This window comes from Glycine soja, chromosome 6 (genome assembly GCF_004193775.1).
Source record: "Glycine soja cultivar W05 chromosome 6, ASM419377v2, whole genome shotgun sequence".
Lineage (NCBI taxonomy): Eukaryota > Viridiplantae > Streptophyta > Magnoliopsida > Fabales > Fabaceae > Glycine > Glycine soja.
Window position 1 is genome coordinate 31271833 of NC_041007.1, and position 25213 is coordinate 31297045.

The 25213-nt window shown below is 31.2% G+C and overlaps 2 protein-coding genes and 1 non-coding gene across 4 annotated transcripts; 1 reads left to right on the plus strand and 2 right to left on the minus strand.

Moving 5' to 3' along the window:
• Nucleotides 1-3829: 3829 nt before the first annotated feature.
• Nucleotides 3830-3902, minus strand: TRNAE-CUC. The gene has a single exon. It is a non-coding gene; the product is annotated as a tRNA-Glu (tRNA).
• Nucleotides 3903-4000: 98 nt separating this feature from the next.
• LOC114416777 (anaphase-promoting complex subunit 6-like) lies at nucleotides 4001-14983 on the plus strand. 2 transcript variants are annotated; one of them, XM_028381784.1, is made up of 16 exons: nucleotides 4001-4489; nucleotides 5736-5870; nucleotides 6570-6643; nucleotides 7102-7141; nucleotides 7595-7640; nucleotides 7785-7864; nucleotides 7946-8127; nucleotides 8269-8394; nucleotides 8546-8620; nucleotides 9335-9460; nucleotides 10189-10258; nucleotides 10511-10593; nucleotides 12378-12491; nucleotides 12815-12914; nucleotides 13504-13623; nucleotides 14685-14983. In XM_028381784.1, the coding sequence occupies exons 1-16, from the start codon at nucleotides 4244-4246 to the stop codon at nucleotides 14787-14789; spliced, it is 1722 nt and encodes a 573-aa protein (XP_028237585.1). In that variant the 5' UTR covers nucleotides 4001-4243; the 3' UTR covers nucleotides 14790-14983. The 2 variants fall into 2 exon arrangements, with proteins under 2 accessions (XP_028237585.1, XP_028237586.1); XM_028381785.1 differs by having other exon boundaries at nucleotides 13504-13539.
• A 4104-nt stretch (nucleotides 14984-19087) lies between these two features.
• On the minus strand, nucleotides 19088-21248 carry LOC114416778 (peptide-N4-(N-acetyl-beta-glucosaminyl)asparagine amidase A-like). The gene has a single exon (XM_028381786.1). The coding sequence runs from the start codon at nucleotides 21171-21173 to the stop codon at nucleotides 19359-19361; it is 1815 nt and encodes a 604-aa protein (XP_028237587.1). The 5' UTR covers nucleotides 21174-21248; the 3' UTR covers nucleotides 19088-19358.
• Between the last annotated feature and the right edge of the window lie 3965 nt (nucleotides 21249-25213).

A 25213-nucleotide genomic window follows, 5' to 3' on the forward strand; every position in this document is an offset into this window, starting at 1 on the left:
TACTAGAAAAAAACAGAAAAAGCCTAAAGGAATTTCCATCGATACCTTGTCCATAACATTATGTCACAACACATTTGGGAAATAGGCTGATTTGTGCAGAGCTGGATTATGATGTTACTGAATTAAAATCTCAATTTAATAATTAGTTTAAATCTCTTACAGGTAAAGGATAACTTTTAAATGTATGGATAAAGGACGTATTGATTAAAATTTTCAATCCAAGTACTGTTTTTTTCTTTTATAATATGATGTATTTTATTTAACTACTTTTGCAATTGAGCAAAGAAATATATTTGACACAATTATGAGAGTTATGAATAGGAAAGGTAGGATGTTTTTTTTATATGGCTATGGCGGTACAGGAAAAACCTTCATGTGGAAAACATTAACTTCGACAATAAGAAGTCAACGGTTAATTGTTTTAATAGTGGCTTCAAGTGGAATATCATCATTGTTGTTACCTGGAGGGCGAACTACACACTCTAAATTCAAGATTCTCATTCCTACTTTTGATGACTCAATTCGCAATATTCACCAAGGTAGTGAATTAGTTGAGTTTTTGAAAGTGACAAAGTTGATTTATGGGATGAAGCACCTATGACCCATAAATTTTTCCTTGAAGCACTAGATAAAAGCCCGAGAGACATCATGGGACTTGGTAATGAATCGTCTACAATATTTGGAGGAAAGGTCATTGTTTTCGGTGGAGATTTTCGTCAAATCTTACCGGTCATTCCAAGAGGAAGACAATCTGATATTGTTCATTCAATGATTAATGCATCATATATATGAGATCATTGTGAAGTGTTGACTTTGACAAAAAATATGCATTTGCAGTTTGGTATGGACAGCTCATCTGCAAGTGAACTCAATAGCTTTTCCCAATGGATACTTGATATTGGAGATGAAAAAATTTCTAAATCAAATGATGGTTATGTTATAATAGAGATCCCACAAGAGCTTCTCATCTCAAATTTTAATGACCCTATACATGGCATTGTCAACAGCACCTACCCAAATCTAATGGACCAGTACAATAATGAGGAGTATTTGCAATGTAGAGCTATTTTGGTTTCTACAATTGATATTGTTGATGAGATAAATGATTTTGTTCTATCATTAGTGCCATGTACTAACTTATTTATTCTAGTTTATGCATCTTTCAATTAGAAATAAGTGTTGCAAACATAACACATTCTGCATTAATTTGTCCATTTTTCTAATAAATGTAGGTGGTGAAAAAGAATATTTAAGTTTAGATATGGTAGACAAATCAAATGCAGCAGACAACCAAGCATTGGAAGCACTTACTCTTGAATTTCTAAACTCTCTTAGGACATCTGAACCTCCTAATCAAAAAATTAAACTTAAAGTAGGAAGTTCAATCATGCTTTTAAGAAATATAGATCAATCTGAAGGTTTGTGTAATGGCACAAGACTAACTGTGACAAGATTAGCAAACCATGATATATATTCCTATAATGTGTATGTCCCCATCACTGTCACCATGACATTTTAAACTAATTAGGAGGCAGTTTTCTATCATGCTGTCATATGCCATGACAATCAACAAATCTTGAGGTCAATCACTAGAATATGTTGGACTTTTACTTGCCTAGACCAATTTTTAGCCATGGTCAATTATATGTAGTAGTCTTAAGAGTTAAGAGTAAACAAGGATTGAAGATCTTGATACATAATAAGGAAGGAAGACCATTGAATACTACAACAAATGTAGTCTTCAAAGAAGTGTTCCATAATCTTTAATTGGTAAAGTTCTTATTATATCACACATGAAAAACACTTTATGTTTTGACTTCCAACTTTTAGTAGTTCAAACTAATACTGAGGAGTACATTCTACTCTAACTTAAGTCTTATTTCAATTCTCAAGTTCTACTTTCAGGAATATGATGGATGATTTTGGAGATGTTTTGTCCAATTCATCAGTTTCACATTCTTTTGGAAATGTGAGTTGTTCTAAACATATTCTCCAACTTCCAGTTTTGTTTCATTTAATTAAATTTAACTTTAGTTTTCATCTTGAACTACCACTAAAAGAATTAATCATAAGATTTTATGAATCCAATCAATACAATGATTTACTCAATTAGGTAATTGGATTTGTAGGTTAGGAAATCAAAACACGAGACTACCAATGATTAATTTTTTGGGTTACATTTTCATAATAGAACAACTGTTGAGGTTCAATCTTTTATTTTGTTGTATATCTTTTCACTCATTGTTCCTAATTACTATTTTAAAAAATAAACGACTTCAACCTCAAGAGGGTGACGAATGTGATAAGTTTCCCAAACCTCAGTCACCTGATGCAACCAACAAAGAAGAAATCTTATTTGAAGTATCCTTGATCAAGTACAAAGCAACAAGAAGCCAATTTGTATGGTTAAATTTTTGTCTTTCACTTATTTTATTTTCACTTTTAATTTTGGAATACACTTATTTCAATTCTTTGCATACCCAAAAATTCTAGTGGTTAATATATTTCATTTTTGCTAGAACTTACCCCTCCATGTTGCGAATTTCTTAAGGCAAGCTAAATCTGATTCAATCATTTGAGTTATTGGGTGGAGTTATCATTAAATGCAAATGTTTGATCCATTAACTTCACAAGAACACAATGAAGATTGGAAAAGGTTGGAAGCATTACTGCAAATATAACAAACTATAGAAGGGAGACAAAATTCGTTTTACCTTTGATGCTGCAATGGGAAAGGTGGTTGGAGTGACAAAAGTTAACTAAGAGTTATTAGGTTTGGGTTTAATGTTTTGATTTACAATAATAGTTTCACTTATTATAAAGTTTTGTGTTTATTATCATTGTATCTCTTTTGGTTTGCCATTGCTAAAATAGTTTTTCTAAAATGCCAACATGCCTAACTTACAATGACATATATATTATAATTATAAGTTATATAAATTATGGTGTAATGTCTTCTTCGATTTGGATCAATTATCTGCAACCATTCTTATCTTTTACTACCTTAGCATATAATGTTTTAGGTTTGGATGAGTTATCGATATCCTTCTTATTCTTATTACAAACTTCCTTAGTATATAATATATTCTTTTCAAATGAAAAAATATGATTCCACAACTAACTTATAGGAATATTGAATTGAGTTAAAGATACTACACATATTATTATCAATTAATTCAATTAAATTCTTAAAAGTATTACACAAATGATAATGGATAATGTGCACAGATACATATAAAGGAGGCCGGAGACCGGTGTGGATGCACACATAGAATATTAGTCATATTATAATATTTTTATATCTATTCTAATTTTATATTGTTTTTTGTTGCATAAGGAATATGTTCAACTTCATAAGCAAAAATGATAAAGGTTTTTTTTCGTGTGTGATACTAATTTAGTATATTTTTATTTTATGTTTATAGAATTTGCCAATAAGTATGATTAAATAAAATTATGAATTATAAAAAACAAACTCTGTCACTGTTGTGGATGATGAATATCATGTTTTTATGTGCTGTTCATTAGGGAAGCGGCGGTAGAGAGGCCATCATCAGTGACCATTTGACTCAAAATTTAAAACCTTAATAAACTATATTAATTAATACAAAATAATTCTATAATTACACAAACAAATTGTCTACCCATATTAAAAACTAGTATATATAAAACTAGACGCATTCTAAGATTTTGACTAAATTTGGTATGATTTTTAAAAAGTTTAGCCAATCCACTCACTCACTTCCTAAAACTAGCCATTTTTTCTATAACAATGATCGATTATAAGGAGACAAAAATACAATTAAAAATATTAATTAAAACTAAAAATTTCCGTTGCCGGGACTTGAACCCGGGTCTTTCGGGTGAGAGCCGAATATCCTAACCAACTAGACTACAACGGATTGCTATTATGTTAATTTATAAATAATAATAAGTTAGGTATTCACTTAATTTTGATTATTAAAAATTGAAAATTTGATACAAAACGTTCCCTCCCTTGGATTAACAACGTTGTTTTGAAGTTTGAACGAAAAAGTAACAAAATCGTAAGAAACAGACGCATAAGTGAACCACTGAAACCCTAAACGCATCAGCCTCAGCCGTCGTTGCCGTCGAGCAAGTGAGGTCGCACCGCCGTCGCAGGACCACCACCCGGGCGCCGTCACAATTTGGCCTCAAAGTCACAAGCAAATTCATAAGCAAAACCCTAGCAAGCAGTGAGTGAAAGAGTAAAGTTTGGAAGATGAGGGAGGAAGAGATGGAGAAGCTTCGAGGAGTGGTGCGGGACTGCGTGAGCAAGCACCTCTACTCCTCCGCCATCTTCTTCGCCGACAAAGTGGCAGCCTTCACCGCCGACCCCGCAGACATCTACATGCAGGCCCAGGCCCTCTTCCTCGGCCGCCACTACCGCCGCGCCTTCCACCTCCTCAACGCATCCAAAATCGTCCTCACCGACCTCCGATTCCGCTACCTCGCCGCCAAGTGCCTCGTATTCTTCTGTTTCCTTTTCTCTTTTTTCATTTGATTATTGATTAAAACCATTCATTGAAAATACACATCAATTCTAATAATGGGATGTCTTTTTTTATTTTTATTTAAACGAGTTGAAACGTGATTTTTGAATGAATTCAAATAGTATGAGTTACAACTTATAGTTATTTCAAAAGGAACTTTTAAATGGGATTTTTGTGGTATCTGTTGGGAAATTGGAAAAGGGTACTGAGAAGGTTATGAAACTTGATGCCAAGTGACTCTGCGTCATTGTGCATAGTGCTGTCATCAAATCCTCCATAACTTGCAGCTGGATAAGGGTTATTGAGTTAGAATGTGGTTGCCAATGTAATTTCATCACCGATGCGTATTATTGTTATTTTAAATTCTTCTCTGCTGCATGGTGGACTGTTTCCTAATGTTGAAACATTATGCATTATGATCATGGTTTTAAATAGCAGTCCGCAACCGCAATGTCAAGGTATTTTGACTCTCCGTAACCGCACCGTGACTGCAATTGTGGCTGCATTTTCCCGCAATTGCCTGCAATATAAAAGGCTTCTTGCTCACTGCAACTGCGACCGCAATTTAAAACCATGATTGTGATGTAAATTTTTGGCCTGTGTGTAGTGTATCTTCATGAATCACATGACTGTAGAATGTCAAAGTAAATTATTCTTGTTTCTGGTTCTTTTAACTTAACTTCTTTAGCTCTCAGCAAGTGTGTCTGATTAAATAAATCAATTCATTAAGAATTAAATATCAATTTAGTGCCTCACAAATGTTACCATCACTCACTTGTAGTCCATAGGTTATTGAGTATGGCATTGTATCACTGAGTATGCCGAGCTTTTGTTAATGTATTTAGTGCAGAATTCAATTCAAGGAAATGATTGGATTCCAGCATCTATTGGTAGCCCATCGTCGTAATGATCATGGCAGGATTAGGAGCCATTAGTAAATGGGGGAAAGTTTTATTTACCCCCTTTGTAAATTACTAATTACTAATACAATAACAATATCTATCCAGATTAGGAAGAAATTTCAAATTAATTTGAGTCGTGCTGGTAAAAACTAAGGGTTGATCCCTCTCACTTTATTGGGATGACTCCTATTTGGATGATTTAATGTGTTTGGTTATCAGTTAAAATCATGGAAGAGAGAGTAATATTTTAGGATGTAACTGGGGTTTATTCTTATTTATTGTAATTTGTGTTTATTAATGAGGCGTGGTGTTATTGAAGGAGGAACTGAAGGAGTGGGATCAGTGCCTGTCGATGCTGGGTGAGGCTAAAGTGGACGATGATGGAAATGTTTATGATATGAAGGACTCTAATGTCATGTACTTGGATAAAGATTGTGAAGATCGTGAAATCAATGTGAGTTCCTTGTTTATTTTTTATATATATTGATGCAACTAAATTTGTGTCTGGTTATTTATTATTCTTGGACTTTACAAGGCAAGCCTGTAAGTTCATTAGCTAAAGATAAAGATGTTCTGCTAAAAAAAATATCAAATGTGCAAAGGTCGCTTGTCTCTTTGTTAATTTAATGAAGACATTTAAATAGATAAACATAATAATCTCATCCGAAAGGGATTCCAACTTGAAAAAGTGCATTTTTGGTTTAAATTTACTCATTTCCCATTCTTATGTGAGCTGGAACTGTGGCCAGACTTTGGTGAGCTATCTCCAACTTAATTGCATAAGAATACCTGGGATGTTTCTTGTTCCTTGCACTGTACACATTATAGATGATTAGAAATATTGATTAGTTGATTTGGAGATGTGGGTTTCGTATTTATATGGCTTGGTCAACTTTGCATATTATTTTTGGCAACAAAAATAATAATATCATATTTTTAAACCTGATCTGGATTCTGGAAATGTTCTCCAATGCTGAATTTAAATTTTGAATTACTTCTGCTGCTTTGATATGATGTGCTAGAATAGCATTGTTCAAGTGAAATTTTTGGAATATCTTGTTAGAATGGGAATTCGAGGCATTGGGAATGCCCTTGTTTATTTACTTATTTTTTGGTTATTTGAATTTGAATACATTTTGTTATGCTATAACAGATATCCTCCGCAATATGCTTCTTAAGAGGCAAAGCATATGAAGCTTTAGAAAACCGTGCCCAGGCCAGAATGTGGTGAGTATGTTTGGGGTATTTGGATTGTTATTTTCTAACTTATGGATAAGTAAAATAGATATGATTTTAGGGTTAGTTTGGATAAACTCCTTAATAGATACTTATAGAAGAAGAAAATAGGAGGTAAAATGAATGAAACCTTCTACCATAAGTTAAAAGCAACTTATGTGCCTCATCTTTTGGAGAAGTTAGATGGAAGAATTTGTAAAAAAAATTTTAAATTCAAAATTTGATTTTAATTTATAGGAGAAGTTTCATTCATTTTATCTTTTTATTTGTTTGTTCTTGTAAATACTTATTGAGAACTTTATTTACCCTGGGCCTTATTATTTTTCAGCATTTATTACTAGGAAGAAGTATAATTATTTGCTGCTTGTGTGAAGAGTTACAAAAAGTATGATCTCTGCCTATTTGATTAAAAAAGACTCACTTTCTTTGCTGTATTTGTTTTTGTAAAGGTATAAAGCTGCTATAAAAGCGGATCCTTTATGCTATGAGGTATGGATTGATATTCTCCACACCATCTTTTGTAAGTTCATTAGTAGTATCATGGAATGCTGGGATCTGTCTTGTGAGCTGTGCTCACATGGTTGGAAATTTGCTTGCAAATTCTAGATAGGGGGTTCATCACACTGATGGAACATCCCTTTCCCCCGCCCCCTCCTTGGGCCCGTTAGGTATCACTCTAATGCTGAAAAAAATGCTAACATACCTTAGACTTATATAACATCTATTACTGAAGAAACTGAGTTTTGTTTTTCTTATGATAGTTTCTCTAAATTTGTAAATTGATACAATGTAGGTTGTAACCAGTAGTCCTCAGGCTTTAGAATGCTCAAATGTATTATTTCCTTTATGGGGAGATTGTCATTTGTGGCATATGTACTTGTGTACATATTTCTCACACTAGTTATCTGATTTTTCCTTCTTGTTTGGCAATAATTATGACAGGCTTTGGAATGCCTTATTGAGAATCACATGCTTACATGTGAGGAAGGTAGAAGTTTTCATTGATCCCTTGTAAATTTCTTTGATTTTAATTTTCTATCCTTAGATAAAGAAGGTTAAGAAGTAGATTGTCTAATTAAAAATTGATCTTAATATATATATCTGTCTTTCCTTTCTGTATGGTGAATATCAGAAGCAAATTTGATCTCATCATTGCAATTTGGTAGTGAGGATGGATGGCTCTCTTCATTTTATTCTTGTTTGATAAAGAAGGTAATAGCAGGTGACAGGTAGAATTTGCTTCTTTCCAAATGTTTTGTACTGCTGAAAGATAATCCCTTATTTGTCATGCAGTATGACAAAGAAAATATTGTAGTAGCCAAGTTCAGAGATCTTGAGAATGAAAGCTGTAAAAGTGACCAATCAGATTCTTCTTTTTTGCGGACACTGAAATCCAATACTGATCTATTGGCCTGCAAAGCTGAATACTACCATCAGTGCGGTGAATATCAGAAATGTTTTGAGTTAACAAATGAGTAAGTTGTGGATCTAATCTGGTGACTGAAGTGAGGGTGCGATACAACTCTGGCTTTTGGCTTCATTCACTGTCCCCACTCCTTTCTTCTCTCTCTCTCTCTCTCTCTCTTCCTGACTTACCTTAAATAATTCTGTTACAGTTTGCTTGAGAAGGATCTTTTCCATCTAAAGACTACGCTAGTACATCTGGCAGCTGCTGTGGAGCTTGGGCATTCAAATGAACTCTATCTGATGTCATGCAATTTGGTGAAGGATTATCCTCAGATGTAAACACTTTTTCCATGATTTCTATTGTCTTCTAATGATTTTGCCACATATAAGAATTACTCTTAATTTAAACTTTTGCTTGATATATGTAGTTGTCTCCTTAAGCCTTTTGTTATGTAAAACAATTAAATCTCATTGATGTTGGTGTAGGGCTTTATCATGGTTTGCTGTTGGTTGCTACTACTATTGTATCAAGAAGTATGATCAATCCCGCCGTTATTTTAGGTAAACATATCTTATTACCAGAATTAGATAATCTTTAAACAACTAAAGCTAATGTTTTCAAGTAATTTATCATCACAGGAATGTGGTTCTTGGTTTTCTCCTTGTCAGTATTGTTAGAATTTGAATGTTTGACTATTATTTACTTGAGAATATACTGAAATTTTTTTATATTTCATTGTGCTTCATAACATCAGATAAGTTGTATTTGACATTTGATGCAGTTGTCAATTTGTTTCATAACCATCAAATGCTATGTCTGGCTACTGAAGGATATGTTATGTCTAATGACATGCTATCACCTCAACTGCACATAAATGCATATATTGTTTGTCATGGGTTTGGTTGATTGAGATTGCTTTTTGTGGGTTGTTAAGTTTGGGTTTCATGGAAGAGAAGAAACTGTTTTATCAGTATACTGGGTTACAACATGTGTACCCATATATATACAAATTAAAAAGCTATCTTTTATCTAAAAGATAAACTGAAAGATATATTTTCCTATCCTAATATCTACTGTATTTACAACAGAGTTTGATTGTTTCTTTGACCTGAGTTAGATTGCTTGACAGTCTTCTCTGTCAAATACTTAAAAATTGTTTGCCTGATCTGATTTTTCTGCATGAATAATTATCAAGGGTTCATTATTTATGCCTTTGATTGTTTTTGAACATCATTATCAAAACTTATTGTTCAATTTCATTGTGTACTGTACAGCAAGGCAACTAGTCTAGATGGAACATTTCCCCCTGCATGGATAGGCTATGGGAATGCTTATGCTGCTCAAGAAGAGGGAGACCAGGCTATGTCTGCTTACCGCACTGCAGCTAGATTGTTTCCTGGGTAAGATATTTATTTTACAACAGCATTAGATTTTCCCACTATTCCCCAAATGCAAATTATTTTCTTTGCATTTCTTCACTAATGTCAGATAAGAATCTAGTACATGTTTATAAAACCTGTTTTTGGGTTCTTGCAAAAGGAGGCAAAAGGCAGAAAATGGAATTCTTTTTTGTTTTTTAAAACTAAATGGCACTTTTCTCTTTAGAAAACTCAAAGTTAATTGGTCCTTAGTTGGCAATTGTCTTTGCCTTGTGATTTGGACTAGAAGGGTGGCCCAAATATGTGGGGTCTTCCTGCTTAAAGACTTGAATCATGAGTCTTGCAGAATTCTTCTTCCCTCCATTCAATGATTACAATATAACAAAATTGTTGTATTTTTTGCCTTTTTTTTGAAGTTTTGAGCTTTTTGTTGTAGTAAAGGATTGTAATTTCTAAAAGTTTAGTTTTATCTTCTGGAGATTGCAACAGTGCTACTTTTAGTGGCTCATAATCCTCTATAGCTGGGGCATAATTCCTACTAGTTTTCCTTAAGGCACAAACCCATGTTCCAACCGAATCCCAAAGCAGTTTGCAATTTTAAATTTCAAAGTTGTGATTCTTACACTAGGTGCTCACTTGCTTCCATGTATGTGTCACTTTGGTTTGTTTAACAACTTTTTTGTCAAATCCTCTTATTTTTCTATAAATTGCTCTTTTACATTGTAAATCTTGATGTTCTTTTATTCCAGGTGCCATTTAGCAACTCTTTACATTGGAATGGAATGCATGCGGACCCACAGTTATAAGCTTGCTGAGCAGGTATATAAAGTTGGACAGATTCAAGGATTGGCAGGGAATTTTTTTTTTTTTTGGGGGGGGGGGGGGGGGGTGGTGTTGGTGTAATGCTTTCCAACTATATCCTTGCAAATCCTATAAAAAGTAGAGTTCAAACAAGGTCCACTTTCTATGACTGATTACCTAAAAAATAAATTTTCTCCTACAAATCAGTGTATTATCATGCATATACTTTCATGCCCTTATCTAAATCTTAATGTTCCCATATTGTTTCAGTTTTTTACGCAGGCCAAGTCAATTTGCCCCTCAGATCCACTTGTGTATAATGAACTTGGAGTTGTTGCCTACCATATGGAAGAGTAAGGACAACTATCTGCTTTGAATTATTGTTTTATAAGTTACTTAATTGTTCAGATTCACTTGTACAGAATTCCCTTCTCTTGAATGCTATTCAAATGATCCTAATGAAATAAAACAAAGCCTGTTTGTGAAGAATCTGACCCTGACTCTATTTAATACAAAATATGAGTTGCTTTAGTTGTAACGAAGGAATATATATTAGTTTTGATCAGCACGAATGTGTAGTGAAATAGATTGATATGGCATCGTGGAAGTGTTTGCAGAGTTATTTTCTATTTTGGAAGTTTATTCAGCATTTGTAAACTTTACAATTGAACCACTGCTCGTGTAATATGGTCATTTAATATAATTTGAGTTAGTATAGTAAAGTCTGATGTCTGAGAACTGCATTTAAAATTCTCTTGGATTGAGTTAGTATAGTCATTTAATATAATTTGAGTTAGTATAGTTATGTTTGGTGTCTGAACTGCTCATGTTGGTTTTCATAATTATCTCATTGTCATACTGAAGTAATATAACTCATGTATCTTTTCTCAGTTATGGTTGCTCTCAGTGCTGTTAAGATAGACAAATTGAACTTTACCAACTTGACTCAGCGACAATATATTATAGGTCTCATGAATGTGAGTTATGGTTCAAACATATATTAATTGGACTTGGAGCACTACACATTGTTTCTTGCAGTTTCATACTAAATTTTATTTATTTATTTTTCAATTGAGTCAAGATGTAAATATGCATTCATTCTAGTGGATTTGACATTCCAAAATTTGTAAGTTTTTAATTCTTTATCAGTTGTTCACTTGTTCTTATGTAACATGATTAGTGGTAAAGAACTAGAGATTCCTGTATCTATACTTCTCTGAACTAGCATTGCTTTTTGTCTGTTAGAATGTGGGTATTCATTTGCTTAATATCAACTCACATTTTAGTTCATAGGATCCTGCCCTTGCTCTGTACAAGGCTTCTTTATGTTCTCATATTACTATAGAAATGGTTGTGAAGAAGAATGTGGTTGAGAGGTGAAAGCTAAAGCATTAAACAAGGAAAATAAGCTCTTGAATTATTTAGCACGGGCATTCTTTGGATGTGTGGGAATATATTCATCTGACTAATACTTGTAAATTTCTATTGGGGATTTGGAATACATTTTATCTCTAGAGACCACTAAATTTTTTGATACCTAACTATTGTTGAAGATATCAGGTGATTAGTTGATGCAAGGAATTATTTCTTGGTCAATTCCTTCTTTGGCATTATGGGTTAAAAATGTTATTAAACAAGGAAAATAAGCTCTTAAATTATTAAACACAGGTATTCTTTGGATGTATGGGAATATATTAATCTTACTAATACTTGTAAATTTCCATTGGGGATGTGGAATACATTTTATCTATAGAAACCATGAAATTTTTTTATACCTAACTATTGTTGAAGGTATCAGGTGATTAGTTGATGCAAGGAATTATTTCTTGGTCAATTCCTTCTTTGGCATTATGGGTTAAAAATGTTGAAAGGTTTCTGATCATTAAAGAAAGGAAATTGAAATCTTGCAAAGCCCTTTAACGGAGGCTTGTTAAATCTAAAAGAGTTACAATGTACTAAGTTATTCTTCTATTAATGTGATGAAATCAAAGTTTTTATCTTATTATAGTGCTCCCTCTTTATCTCTAAATCTCAAAACAGTTGAAAAAAATCTTTTTAATTATTTGTCAGCCAAATTTCCATGCAAATTAGCAAAATTGAGAGATTTTGACTTGATTAATTGTGACTTCTGATTCAGGTATAAGAAAGCAGTGTGGTGGTTTGAGAAAACATTAGCCTTGGTACCAACCACTTTATCTGAAATTTGGGAATCGACTGTAGTCAATCTTGCACATGCATACAGAAAGCTGAAGTAAGTTAATTAATATCTCAGTGGTCATCGGGCTTGCATTTTCTTGTCCTTTTTTATAGAAAAATTAGCATACAGAGAGGTCTCTGTTGTTGAGTTGAAGCATCATTTGCTAGAGGATTTGTTTTAAAACCCATAAAATTTGTTATGTTCATGGTTACTCTATGTTTAAATTTCTTGTCCTGGATTTTTTCCTCAACCATTAATTTTGACTGAGAAAGAATATGAATTTCTTGATTTGATAGAAGGTTTAATCTGAATAATGGTAGTGCTAGTTTGTTATCATGACTGCTGAAGGACAATATTGTTGAAATGAACTATTTCAGGATGTACCGAGAAGCAATTTCATATTATGAGAAAGCACTTGCATTATCAACAAGAAGTGTGAGCACTTATGCCGGTCTTGCATATACTTACCACCTACAGGTTCTAAAATTATATTCATATTTTTCTTATTTTGTGATTTTCAGTAAAACACAATATACTATGGTATTATGTGAGAAGCAAATGTCCTGCTCTTATGTAGCCTTTTTATGTATGAGTTGCCTTGGAAATTTGGATTTGTGGCTTCATTAAGGTAAATAGTCTATGTTGGTTTTTTTCTGAAAAGGTCTGTGCTGGCAGTAGGGGAATGATTACTCTTGACTTGTCAGTTTTTGTAATTTTTGATAGGCAGAGGATTGGTTAACCATTACCCATATTTGATTTTTTTTTTCAAAGTTCACGACACATTAGTTCTTTAGACTGATTGATTTCCAATAATACTAACAAAAGCAGATGTTAACACATTCATTAATGGATATTTTTATTGAAAGAAGTTGAGGCAGGTTGAGAGTAGTGCGTGTGAAAAGAAATAAATTCTGCTATTTTATGTTAAAGCACTTTGGCTGTCAATGGCTCATACTTTCTAAATGTCTATTATTGCTTGAAAAGTATTTGTACATCTTTATGTATCTATTTATTTGATGAAATTTGATTGACTTCCCTTTTTTACTGTTGTATGTAATTCATGCAGGATGATTTCACCACAGCAATTGCATATTATCACAAAGTGAGTAACTGTGCTTGTATCCATGATAATGAACCTATGATGCACTCCATTCAACTATTGAGACCCATGAACATTGTTCAAGAGGTAAGTGCAATTTTAAGATGTTGAATAGTGTTCATGGTAGGTGGTATTCAACCATTCTTAAGTAAAACATAACTCAATATGCCTAGGCACTCCATTCAACAATTGATGAACACTCCTGAGATAAGTGCATTTTTAACAAATGTTCATAGAAACTTACATTTGTTACATGTTAAAATGCCCATGGTAATTGGTGGCTCCTAGGAACATGTATGTCTATCTATCTATGGCCCCGGTGTCTTATGTTTTAGACATTAATCGTAGAGTTTGTACTTCATAGTAAGTCAGTCACTTTCTAGAGCGAACAAGTAAGGATGTGTCTACCCTTAAATTTTTAGTGGACTGAGAGTAGTTCTCTGGATTGTAATCTCAATTTGCTAATTTTAAGTATAGATACACCTTTACTAGCTCATCCACCCACAACCCCCATAAGAGAAATTCTTATAATATATTTAGTTTGAGAAAATATTTTATATTTTAATTTTCTATTTTCATTAATAATTGTAAAAATATCACTTGGTTTTCACTGTTTCAATATTTGTTGTTTTCAGCATTTCTTGTATAAACTCCTGTGAAAACAAAATAACATTTCATAATCATTAGTGAAAAAAGAATATTTTTTCTAACCAAACATGTTCCTAGGAGGCACTACTTACCATGGACATTGTATTTAACATGTAATAAATGTAAGGTTGTATGAACATTTGTTAAAAATGCACTTATCTGAGAATTAGTGTTCATCAATTGTTGAATGGAATGCCTAGGCATACTGAGTTATGTTTTACTTAAGAATGGTTGAATACCACCTACCATGGACACTCTATTCAACATCTTAAAATTGAATTTATCTCTTGAACAATGTTCATGGATCTCAATAGTTGAACGGAGTGCCTACATTGGTTGATGCTTACTAAAGAATCTCTTCAACTAGTCATTAGCTTTGATGGATGTTATTCTTAAAACGATACTGTCACCGTCTATTGAAGGATCTCCATGTGATCATTTTGTATGTTTCCCTTAACATGCATTTGAGTTTACTTATCATTTTGTTTCTTGAATGTTAGGCCTTGTGGCTGAAACCAGATGATCAGTTCTGCACTGAAATGTTAAGTTGGGCTCTAATAGATGAAAGTCGAAGAGGCGTTGACCCCAGTCTTGAATTCCGTTGAAGTCTGATTTGAATATGATGGTGCAGCCATTTGCACTTGTAAATGTGTAACAATGAGTGCCGAGTTGATGTATTGCCAATGTGCAATTGTTAATTATTATTATTAGTTGTAGATAATCTGTATTTTTTTTCTGATTAATGCTTGATTTTATTATATCTCTAGCAATTTTATACTAGTTAAATATTCCGTGACTTCACAGGTATTAATCTTAAAATTTATAATTTTTAATATTATTGTAACTTTTTAACGTGTTTAACTATTTTATTTTGATTAATAAGAATGCATGTTATTATTATCATTGTTTTTATTATCATTATAATAAATATTTAAGGCAATTTAATAAAATCATGATAATAAAAAAGTTACCATAATTAAAAAAAATTAGTGTAAAGTTTAAATTTAAATTAGAATCAAAATATATTTGTGTTGTTAATTAATTTGAATTAGAAAATATAATTATTTATTACTTAGAATACTTTAATCATGATTGTAACTATAATTAGAAAAAAAATATTAGTGTTTTTAATAGTAAAAATTTAGTGACTAATGATAATTAAAATTTAATTATATTAAGTAAATCTTTTAATAATTAATGATTATGCAATTATAATTTAGTGAGAATGAATATAGTGATGTCATATGGTAAAACTTTTTTTAATACAATAATTTTTTTAAAGTGCGTATATGCCTTTATAAAAATAATTTTAGGCCCCTTAAAATTTATTAAAAAAATAATATATGAACGTATAGGGTCCATTTGATGAAGATACGAAAGTTATCTTATCTTATTATAATTTGTTATTTGTTGTACAAATAGATATAATAGCATTATCCTATTGCATCTTATCCTATGGTTCTAATGTATTATCTTGATGCGTTACGATTAATAATTTGATATGCTATGACAAGAGCCTCTCTCATTGGTCTCCCCCTCTCTCTATATGTATTATTATCTGAGAGATTTGTGTTTGAATTTAATGAATCTTGGAGATAAAATCAAAATAGCAAAATATCAAATAGAAAAAATATAATCAAATTGATTTTTACATATAATTTTAGTAGTTATTATATTAAGATATAATTACTCTCCCTTCTACTAATAAATATGTATATATATAATATAATTATTATAATATTCAACTTATTACATTATATATGTAAGAGCTTAATGATCATGTACTAATAGTGTAAAGTAGTTTTATACCATCATCCAATACTAAATTATTATTGATATGATTTTAAAGTGATTATATAAAAATATTTTACATTATTAGTGTATAGTTCTTTTTCTCATTTAATAAATATAGCATATTTATAGTATATACACATGAAAATATTTTCCAAAAAATATTTACATGAGACATCCTCAAAAGCTCTAAACAATAAATATATTTGATTTTGTTTTGAAAGAGAATTCATTTGAAATTAAAAAACACAAGTTATATATAATAATTTTAATGCAATTACAATAATGAAAATGATTAACAATTATTTATATTAATTATACATGTATCATACTTTTTTTTACTACATACGCATTATACTTATTATTAATATTGATATTATTAATAAACTAATTTTTTATTAACATATGTAAGTAATAAAAAAACTAATTGTACATGTAATAATTTATGTATAATTATCTGCATACAAAATTTAAGATAATTATGAAATTCAAGAATAAAAAATTAATTTTTATAGTATTTTTGATTGAGCATAATTTTACCGTCACTCATATATACATAATGATAACAATTATTAATATCTAATATTTTTATTTTTAATTCAAACAAAGTTAGAGAATAAAAAAGGGTCAAGAAAAGAAAAAATAACAAAAGGATCACAAAAATAATGTTGATTTGATTGTTTTATAGGTTAAAATACATAATTGTGCGGTAAAGATGGGTATCAATTTATATTTTTTGTTTTTTAGATCAAAGATCACATGTATCTCTCAACTAATTATTGTAATTCAGTAACTAATAAAATATTTTAAATATTCAACATGAAACACTCAATCATTCTTCTTTAATATATTTAATTAGTTTAAAGTAATTAGGCATAATATATATTTTAATTCAAATTAATTAATAAAATTAATATATTTTGATTCAAAATTACAACATATTCAAATTAAGATAAAATGTAAATAGTTTATTGAGTAAGCATAAATTTAATTCTTATTTTTATTATTTCCATATCTTTTAAGATATAATAATCAGTTGAATCTTACTAACTATTTGTATTACACAATAATGATTAATAATTTAAATTTTTTTTATATCTAGATACATTATTGATATTTAGCAAAAAAAAAATATATTATTAATTTTAGTTTATAATTCCTAATTCAAAATTTTAAAGATTCTTACATGTTAAGATTTTAAAATGTTTTATATTATTTTTCAAAAACTAACATATGTTATTACACGCCTCTTTGAATTAAAGTTTTAATTTAAAAATATATAAATAGAAAAGTCATTTTATAATTATATTATTTTAATTTTTTATTATAAGTGACAACTTTCAGTTTAGAATGTTTGAAATATTTCTTTTCAATAAAAATAAAATGTTTTTTTTCCTTGTAAAATACCTAAAATTTGTTTTTAATTTCTATAAAATTTTTCATTTATTTTTTTTTCTTTGTAAAATTATAATATATTACTTTTTTAACTTAGAATTAGATTTGAAGTAATCCACATCTACGTGATATTTTTTAGTTTAAATTTTTAAATGTAATTTTTGAGAATTAAAAACTGCCAGATAAACAAATTTAAAAATAACATAACACAATTTTTGGGAATTAGAATCACATTGTAGGAAAAAAATATAAAAAAAAATTGGTTCGGGTTCACCACCATCAACCTCCATGCGCAGCGAACGCCACCACCACCATCAACCTACGTCAGCCGTGACACACAACTTCCGATGGATCTGGAAATGCCCAATAATAAGAATACTCCTCGCATTAATTTCACGCCATAGGTCCAAGCCATGGTTCACCCATCCAACTCGGAAAAAGCCATTAATTAGTGAAGTTAATCATTAAAGACCATCTTCTCGTGCATGCCTAGTGCAGAAGCCATGTCACCTGCCTTAACAAAGCATGCAACATTCATAAAAAAGAGAGGAGGCCTCCTCCATCGTACTCCATCTCCAATAACCCGCTATTAGAGGCCTCCTTTTTTAGTAGACAATCATATGCCACACAGACGTTCAGAATCACCTCAATCTAGTTTTAAATTAAAAAATAATACATTATAATTTTATAAGATGAAATTTTTTATAAGACTAAAAATAAACTTTAGATATTTTATAGAAACAAAAAAAAACATATTTTAAAGATTAATATAAAAAGGATAAAATGTAGTTTAGTATCTCAATTGTTCAAAATTTTTATTTTTAGTTCCTCAATTAAAGTTTGACTAATCTTGTTCCTCAAACTACTTTTCTGTTTAGTTTTTAGTTTGGCAGCTATAAACTGCTAGAAATTGTTCTCCAAAAATTTTCAATTCTAAAAATTGAAAATTTTAAAAACTAACTCGATTTCATTTTCCAATTTTCAAGTTCAATGATTTTAATTTCTCAAATTTTAAAACATTGCTCCTAAAATCAACACAGGCATAACATGAAATCGTCATTTCATATTCCTCCGCAACACATAGGTACAATAGCTAGGGTAGAGTAGCATTGTTATGGTTCCGCTATGCATCATTTTGCTTATCTTTCAGCTCAAGTCTGAAAGCTTAACCACCTGGAAACCAACCCTTGAAATAAACTTCTCATGGAGTAACATTATTTTGCACTCATACCTTATTTTAGTTTCTTTTACACCTGATATGACATATTTTTTGAGTAGCTTCTAAAATGTTGCACATTACCAACTATGAGCAAATAAACTTAAACTTCAGTTTCATTTGGTTTTGTAATAGCAGCATGAAATTAAAATATTGATAAATGGTAGGTCACGAGTCAGTTCAAACTTAAACATCCTTCTTGACACAAAACAAACAAATTTACATTTTCCCTATACTTGTCGCCATTCTTACAGGAACTCCTAAAATAGTATTTAACAAAAGAATAAGTGAAGCATATGACTCATTCTTGCAAAATAATATGAAACCCATTAATGCTGTCAGGTTAGCTTAAAATCCTTCCCAGGTATCTCTCAGATATGATGCCAAAAAAGCTTGTTACGGGGGCAAAGGCCCGCCACACTTTTGTTTCAATTCAAGAATACTAAATATGTATGTTGATGCAGATCTATTCAAGCAGAAACATTCTAAGACATGTAAACAAGCACTGAAAACTAATCATGTTTGATTAAACTGTGGAAGAAAATCACAATTTTGTCATTGCATAATGCATATTTATTGAAAAGAGAGAGAGACAGAGAGAGAGTAAAACAGACAAATCTTAGTGGCAAATATGTAACAAACTGACACAGTAAGCACAGAACAAATCCCTGAGTCTGAGAGTGGAGCTAGAAAGGCAAATCTTTATGGAAAGGAAGGACTTGTGGGACTGAGCCGGGGAGAATAAAGTTCTATGTTCTTATAAGAAGGGAACCTAGAGAATGAACAACTTTTTGATAGAATGAGGACCAAGATGAGAGTGACTTCTTTTGTTACACGAATGTCTGACTTTGTCGTAAAGAATTGTGTAATTTGAGCTGCCAACTTTCCTAGAATAGCAGTATCCATCACTTGTGTAACTGTAATCTTGCTGTGTTTCACCCAATCCCCTAACAACCAAATTCCCTTTGATAACCATAGTACCCTGAGCATCCTGCACATTTTTGAGAGAGCTCTTTGAAAATCCAAAAGCCGAGCTCGTAGACTTGTCCACATCAAATCCCAATGTAACATTTGAAACGGATAAATAAGTATCATCGCCCTGATCCATTTCGTCAGTGTCCAAGTATAGGGAAAATTTTCTGTATGTGTCCTTAACAAAGGGTGATGGAAGGTTAGCATGAACACTGTCATTGAAAAGAATCACTTGATTCACAATTTGCTGATTCCCATTCTTCCCCATCACCATTGAATTGTTGAAAACAAAATCTTGGACAAAACTGGTAGTAACATTCCCATATGAGGATCTGACCCAACCAGCAGACAAAACGGACCTCCTTGCACTAGTCCAGAACTTTCCATTCAAACCTTCAAAGTCACTCACCAGAGACTCAACCAAAGGCTTGGCAACAAGATCCACAACTCCTCCTTCTGTCCTACTGCTCTTCCCATCCAACCAAAGATGTAAATTTGCATCCACAAACCAAACATTCACTGCATTCGTCACGCTGAACCCCACCGAATGGCTCTTCCCATCCAACAAGGTCCCCAAAAGTGGTGTGACCTCAATATCATACGAGGGAAGATCGAACGAGCCAATCCCGGTAATAGGCCTCCACAAGAGGGGATTAACCCCTCCAGTGTAGATCACACTAAAGGGCCAAACTGCACCAACGACATTCCCATCAAGAGAAACCACAACCTCCCTAAAAGAACCACCCCCAGGCACATCACTGAGATTATTAGCAATCAGATACTCATCAGGAGGGTTAGCATACCAAAACTCATCCCTCTCATGAAATGAAACATAAACCTCCAAAACAGCCCTATAGGTATTCTGAGGCACCCTAAACTCCTTCAAACCCTCATCACTGGAATTCTGAATAGCAAACCACAACCCATCATTCAATGGAAGGTTTCTAGAAATGGGTAGGACCAAATCAGCATGAACACCACCCCCAAATGCTAAAACTCCAATCTTTGAGCTCTCCCCATCAAAATATCCCAAAGGGTAAAAGTGCATAGTGACATCAACATGGTAAACCCCAGTGTAGGTTTTATCCACAACGTTCCCAAGAAAAACAGCAAAGCTTTGATTTTGTGGACTTAACAACAAAGAACGGTACCTTGTGATGTCCTTTTCAACACTCCAAACAATGCCAGTGGCTCTTGGCTCTGCAGTGCAGCTTCTGAGAAGCTCAACCCCACCAAGCCACACACCAAAAATGCGGTCAAATTGTCTTCCTTTGCACGTGGCGTTCCACTGGAGCACGATTTTGGAGAAGGTGTTGAAGGGGCAATGGGAGGGAGGGGTGTAGGTGGCGAGAACAGGGGGGTGGCCATAGGTGTAGGCGAAGTCGTGGTGGAGAATGTGGTGGGAGCAAGGTTTTGTTTTGGGGTGTTCAATGGGTGTTGTTACCTCGAAGTATTCGGTGGGGAGTGGTGGAGGGTCATTGGAGGATAAAGGTTCAAGGGGGAAATTTGGAGTTAGTTGTTTGATTTTGTGGAGATTTGATGCGGAAATGGGGTGGTGGAAGAGGGAGAGGGAGAGGAAGATGATGATGATGAAGAGGAAGAAATAATTGTCCATGTTGTTGGTTTAGAGGGAGGGGTGAGTGATGATTGCTAAGATGATTTATTTATGATTTGAGCGGGTGGTTTTATGCTACACAGAGACTGGGGTAGGTGTTGTTGATTGTACTCATAATTTTTCCGATTCAATTTATTTCACATCTTAGTAAGATTTCGTGATTTTTTCATCCCAATAATTAAAAAAATTAAAATTTTATTTAAATAATACAATAAAAAATTATTTACATAAATAATATAAATTACCATGCATGCAAAAAATTAATTTCCTCAAGCCGATTTCTCACCGGTGTTGCGTTTTCCTTTTTTTTAAAAAAATAAAGAGAATAATTTATACAAAATTAACTAGGAGAAATATAAATTAGAGTTTGTTAAAAAAAAACTCTCATAAAAATTCTTTTTAATTATAAACAATGAAATTGTCCATTTCGACATATAAAAAATAATTGATTTAAAAATATCCTAAAAAATGAAATTTCACAAATATTTTTCATACATATCAAAGTAAAGGAAAAGTTATGAAATCGATTTATCGGGACTCATTTCATAACCATGTTTTTTTTTCAAAATCACCTTATGAAATGGGTTATTCCATAAGTTTTTTTTTTTTAAAAAAAAAAGAAGTTCAGAATATGAACGATTTCTTTTTTTTGTTATTTCTTTTGGAGTTCTTTTATTTGTTATAAATTGTTTTCTTATTTTCTGTAACAGTTTCTTTTTATAAAAAAATTATCTTTTTTTATTTTAATTTGTTTTATATTCATTAATTTATAAAATAATATAACTTATCTAGAATAGCATTTAAGACAAATGCATATATTTAAAAACTCAATATAAATATAATTTAGTTAAATATTTATGAAAAATGGATATATTTAAAAACTCAATATAAATATAATTTAGTTAAATATTTATGAAAAATGGATATATTTAAGTGATCTAATTGTTTTACCTAAACAAATTAAATAAGTAAAACATGTTCAATTTTAATAGTTTACATTGATGATTGATATAAAAGTATGAGTACTTAAATATGAATTAATCCACATTAATATTTTAAAAAAATTAATCCTTAAATGAAACTAGACAAGTTTACTAATGTGTCATCCCTCTCGGTATTTATTTTCCCAAATTCTTAGTAATCTTGTTTTATAATATAATTAGTTAATTATTAGTTAATATATCACAATAAATAGTAAAAGTTAATGTAAAGTGAAATTACTACTATTATTAAAAGGACAGTACGATTGAACTTAGATGATAATCATTAAAATAAAATAACACATAAAATTCTTAAAACATACATAATCAGGAATTTTTTCATGCAAATAATAGAAAAAATAAAATATTTATGTAAACAATACAACTAGAAAAATATTTATGGGAATGATACAAATGAGTGTTCATGTTAAGAAATTGATACCTAGGGAACCAATTTCTTAACATGAATAGTGTTATTTTTTTGTTGCCTTCGTTTAGAAATCGGTTTGAGAAATTGATTTCTAAACTATGGTTTTATTTTTTTTACAACACCACGTTATGAAATCGATTCCTGGGGAACTGATGTCATAGCGTGTGTTTATCTTTTGACTAATCAATGATGGACCAGCGACCTCAATAACTTAAGAGGGAATGAATTAATTTTCCACTAACAAACTTTTAACGCTCCTTCTAAGTGATAGGCTCAGAATGCAGAAGAAGATGCAACAATCAATTTAATAATGTTTTTTAAACATGCAAGACAAAATTGATTGCAATAAAATAAAAGAGATAAGGGAAAAGAGAAATGCAAACTCGATTTATACTGGTTTGGTCACTTCCTGTGCCTACATCCAGTCCTCAAGCAACCCACTTGAGATTTTTCACTTTCTTTGTAAAAATCCTTTTACAAAGTCTGAACCACATAGGAACAACCCATCCCTTGTGCTCAGGAATCCTTACAACTTAAAAGACCCTCGGTTTCTTAATCAATCTCTTTGAATAAGAAGAAGAAGAAGAAAAAAAAATTCTCTCTTTAAGATAAGAATATTACAATTGAAGTTCCATGAACTCTTAATAGATTTGCAAGTGTTTGCCCAAGAGTTGTTGAGAGAGCATTTGGCAATGAAATTCTCTTGAAAAATCTCTCTCTTGCTTTTTGAAGTCAAACACACATATATATAGACCCTTCGTGTCTTTTCAAAATGGTTTGAAGAGATGTGTCTTTTCGAAAAGCTTTTTTTGAATTTCTTCACTGGTAATCGATTACAGGTTTCTGGTAATCGATTGCACAATTATATTTTGAAGGGTCATAACTTTTGAATTTGAATTTCAAGAGTTTCGTTGCTGGTAACCGATTACACACATCTGTTAATCAATTAAAGGTTCAAATTTCAAATTCAAAACCCTTTTAAACAACTATTTTTCAAACTTGTCTTCTGGTAATCAATTACACTGCCTGGTCATCGGTTACCAGAGCCTTACATATCTAGGAAATACTTTGTTTTGAGGTAAGACTTGATCTTTAGTAAATCTTGAAACAAGACTTTGTTTGTTGAAGCAATCTTGTATTAATCTTGAAGCATTGTTTATCCTTTGAAGCAACCTTGTTTGATTCTTCTTTGGCATCATCAAAATCATGTATACATACATTCACATTCTCTCCCTTTTTGATGATGACATTCATTATCAAGCAAATTATTTTTGACATCATCAAAACTTGCATGATTTACAATCAACTTTATGAAATCGGTTCCCTAGAAATCGATTTCATAACGTAGTTTTTTTTTATATTTATTTTTTTAATTTAATTTTTTTTGTAAATTGTTTTTTTAATTTTTTTCATTTTTAATTAATTATATTTATATTTAAATTGTTTAAACTAAAAATAATTTTTAGTTTGATAACACTTTGTATTATTTTTGTTATTTTTTAATTTTATTTGTTGTTTAAAATTAAATAAAGTTTATTTAAGAGAATGTGTTGTTTAATTTTTTTTAAGATGATATTTTCGCTACATTATTTTTTTGTTTATTTTTATGTATTTTCATCTTTATCATGTTTTGAGTAATGATAATTTTGATTTTTTATAGATTATAGTTTATTTAACATAATTTTTTTCTCAATTATTTATGAGGCTATTGTGTAATATAAAGAAAAATTAGACTTATATAAAAACTTTAATATAAAATAGATTTGTAAATAGATTAATATACCAAATTAAGCTTTTAAATAGATTAAATGAAACTTAAAAATAAAATCTATATCAATCAATATAACTTTTTAAAGTAATTTTTTGCACATTCATAATTTTAATGTATGTCTATCTCTTTTAAATCACTTGTTTATTTTTATTTTCATCTTTAAATTTATATAACAATTTTAATTATTGATGATAAAATAAAATATAATTTATTTATTTAAATATAAGTTGAAGTGAATTTTTTCAAAAGTTTTTTGCCTCAGTTTGCCTTGGAATCCCTTGGTTTGCAAAGGTTGAGAGGCGTGTTCAATCAATGCAGGGGACACTAGCAGGTTAACTGTTAACCGATTGGCAAGTGCACTAATTTGTCCAAGTAGTAAATTAAAACAGTAAAACTGAGTGTCGAGTCCACAGGGACTTTGATTGTACTTAGAATTTGTATATGTTCAATTTTAAGCAATCAATGAACTAAATTTGATATGAGTCAAATAATGATATGGAATATAAAATTTGACATAAATGAAGATAATTAAGCAGAGAACATTAAAGAGATAGAATACAAACACTCAGGCAGTGAGTTGTCGGTTGAAGTAGAATTACGGAGCGTGTTGAGACTCAACTTACCAAAACTACTCTTGATGTAATATTAAGGGTTTTTCACTATTTAACGTTATTTCAATTATTACCTTCATCCACTAACATACTGATGTGATCCTGACTAGGAGCGGATCGCTTGATACAGGCTACGGAGATTTGGATGACGCCACTTCCAATGAAGGAAGATAAGTCAGGGTAGACGCCACAAGGATTACCTTGATAAGTCTGAGATTGGTTCAACAAGGAACCTAGAGAGAAGCTCT

What these genes read in the sequence shown, in the direction of transcription:
- LOC114416778 (XM_028381786.1), bottom strand. Translation starts at nt 21,173, where the DNA reads ATGGACAATTATTTCTTCCTCTTCATCATCATCATCTTCCTCTCCCTC.
- LOC114416777 (XM_028381784.1), top strand. Translation starts at nt 4,244, where the DNA reads ATGAGGGAGGAAGAGATGGAGAAGCTTCGAGGAGTGGTGCGGGACTGC. An exon ending in GTGAAGGATTATCCTCAGAT is followed by an intron (nt 8,395 to 8,545) that starts GTAAACACTTTT and finishes ATGTTGGTGTAG; the next exon opens with GGCTTTATCATGGTTTGCTG. An exon ending in GTTATAAGCTTGCTGAGCAG is followed by an intron (nt 10,259 to 10,510) that starts GTATATAAAGTT and finishes ATATTGTTTCAG; the next exon opens with TTTTTTACGCAGGCCAAGTC.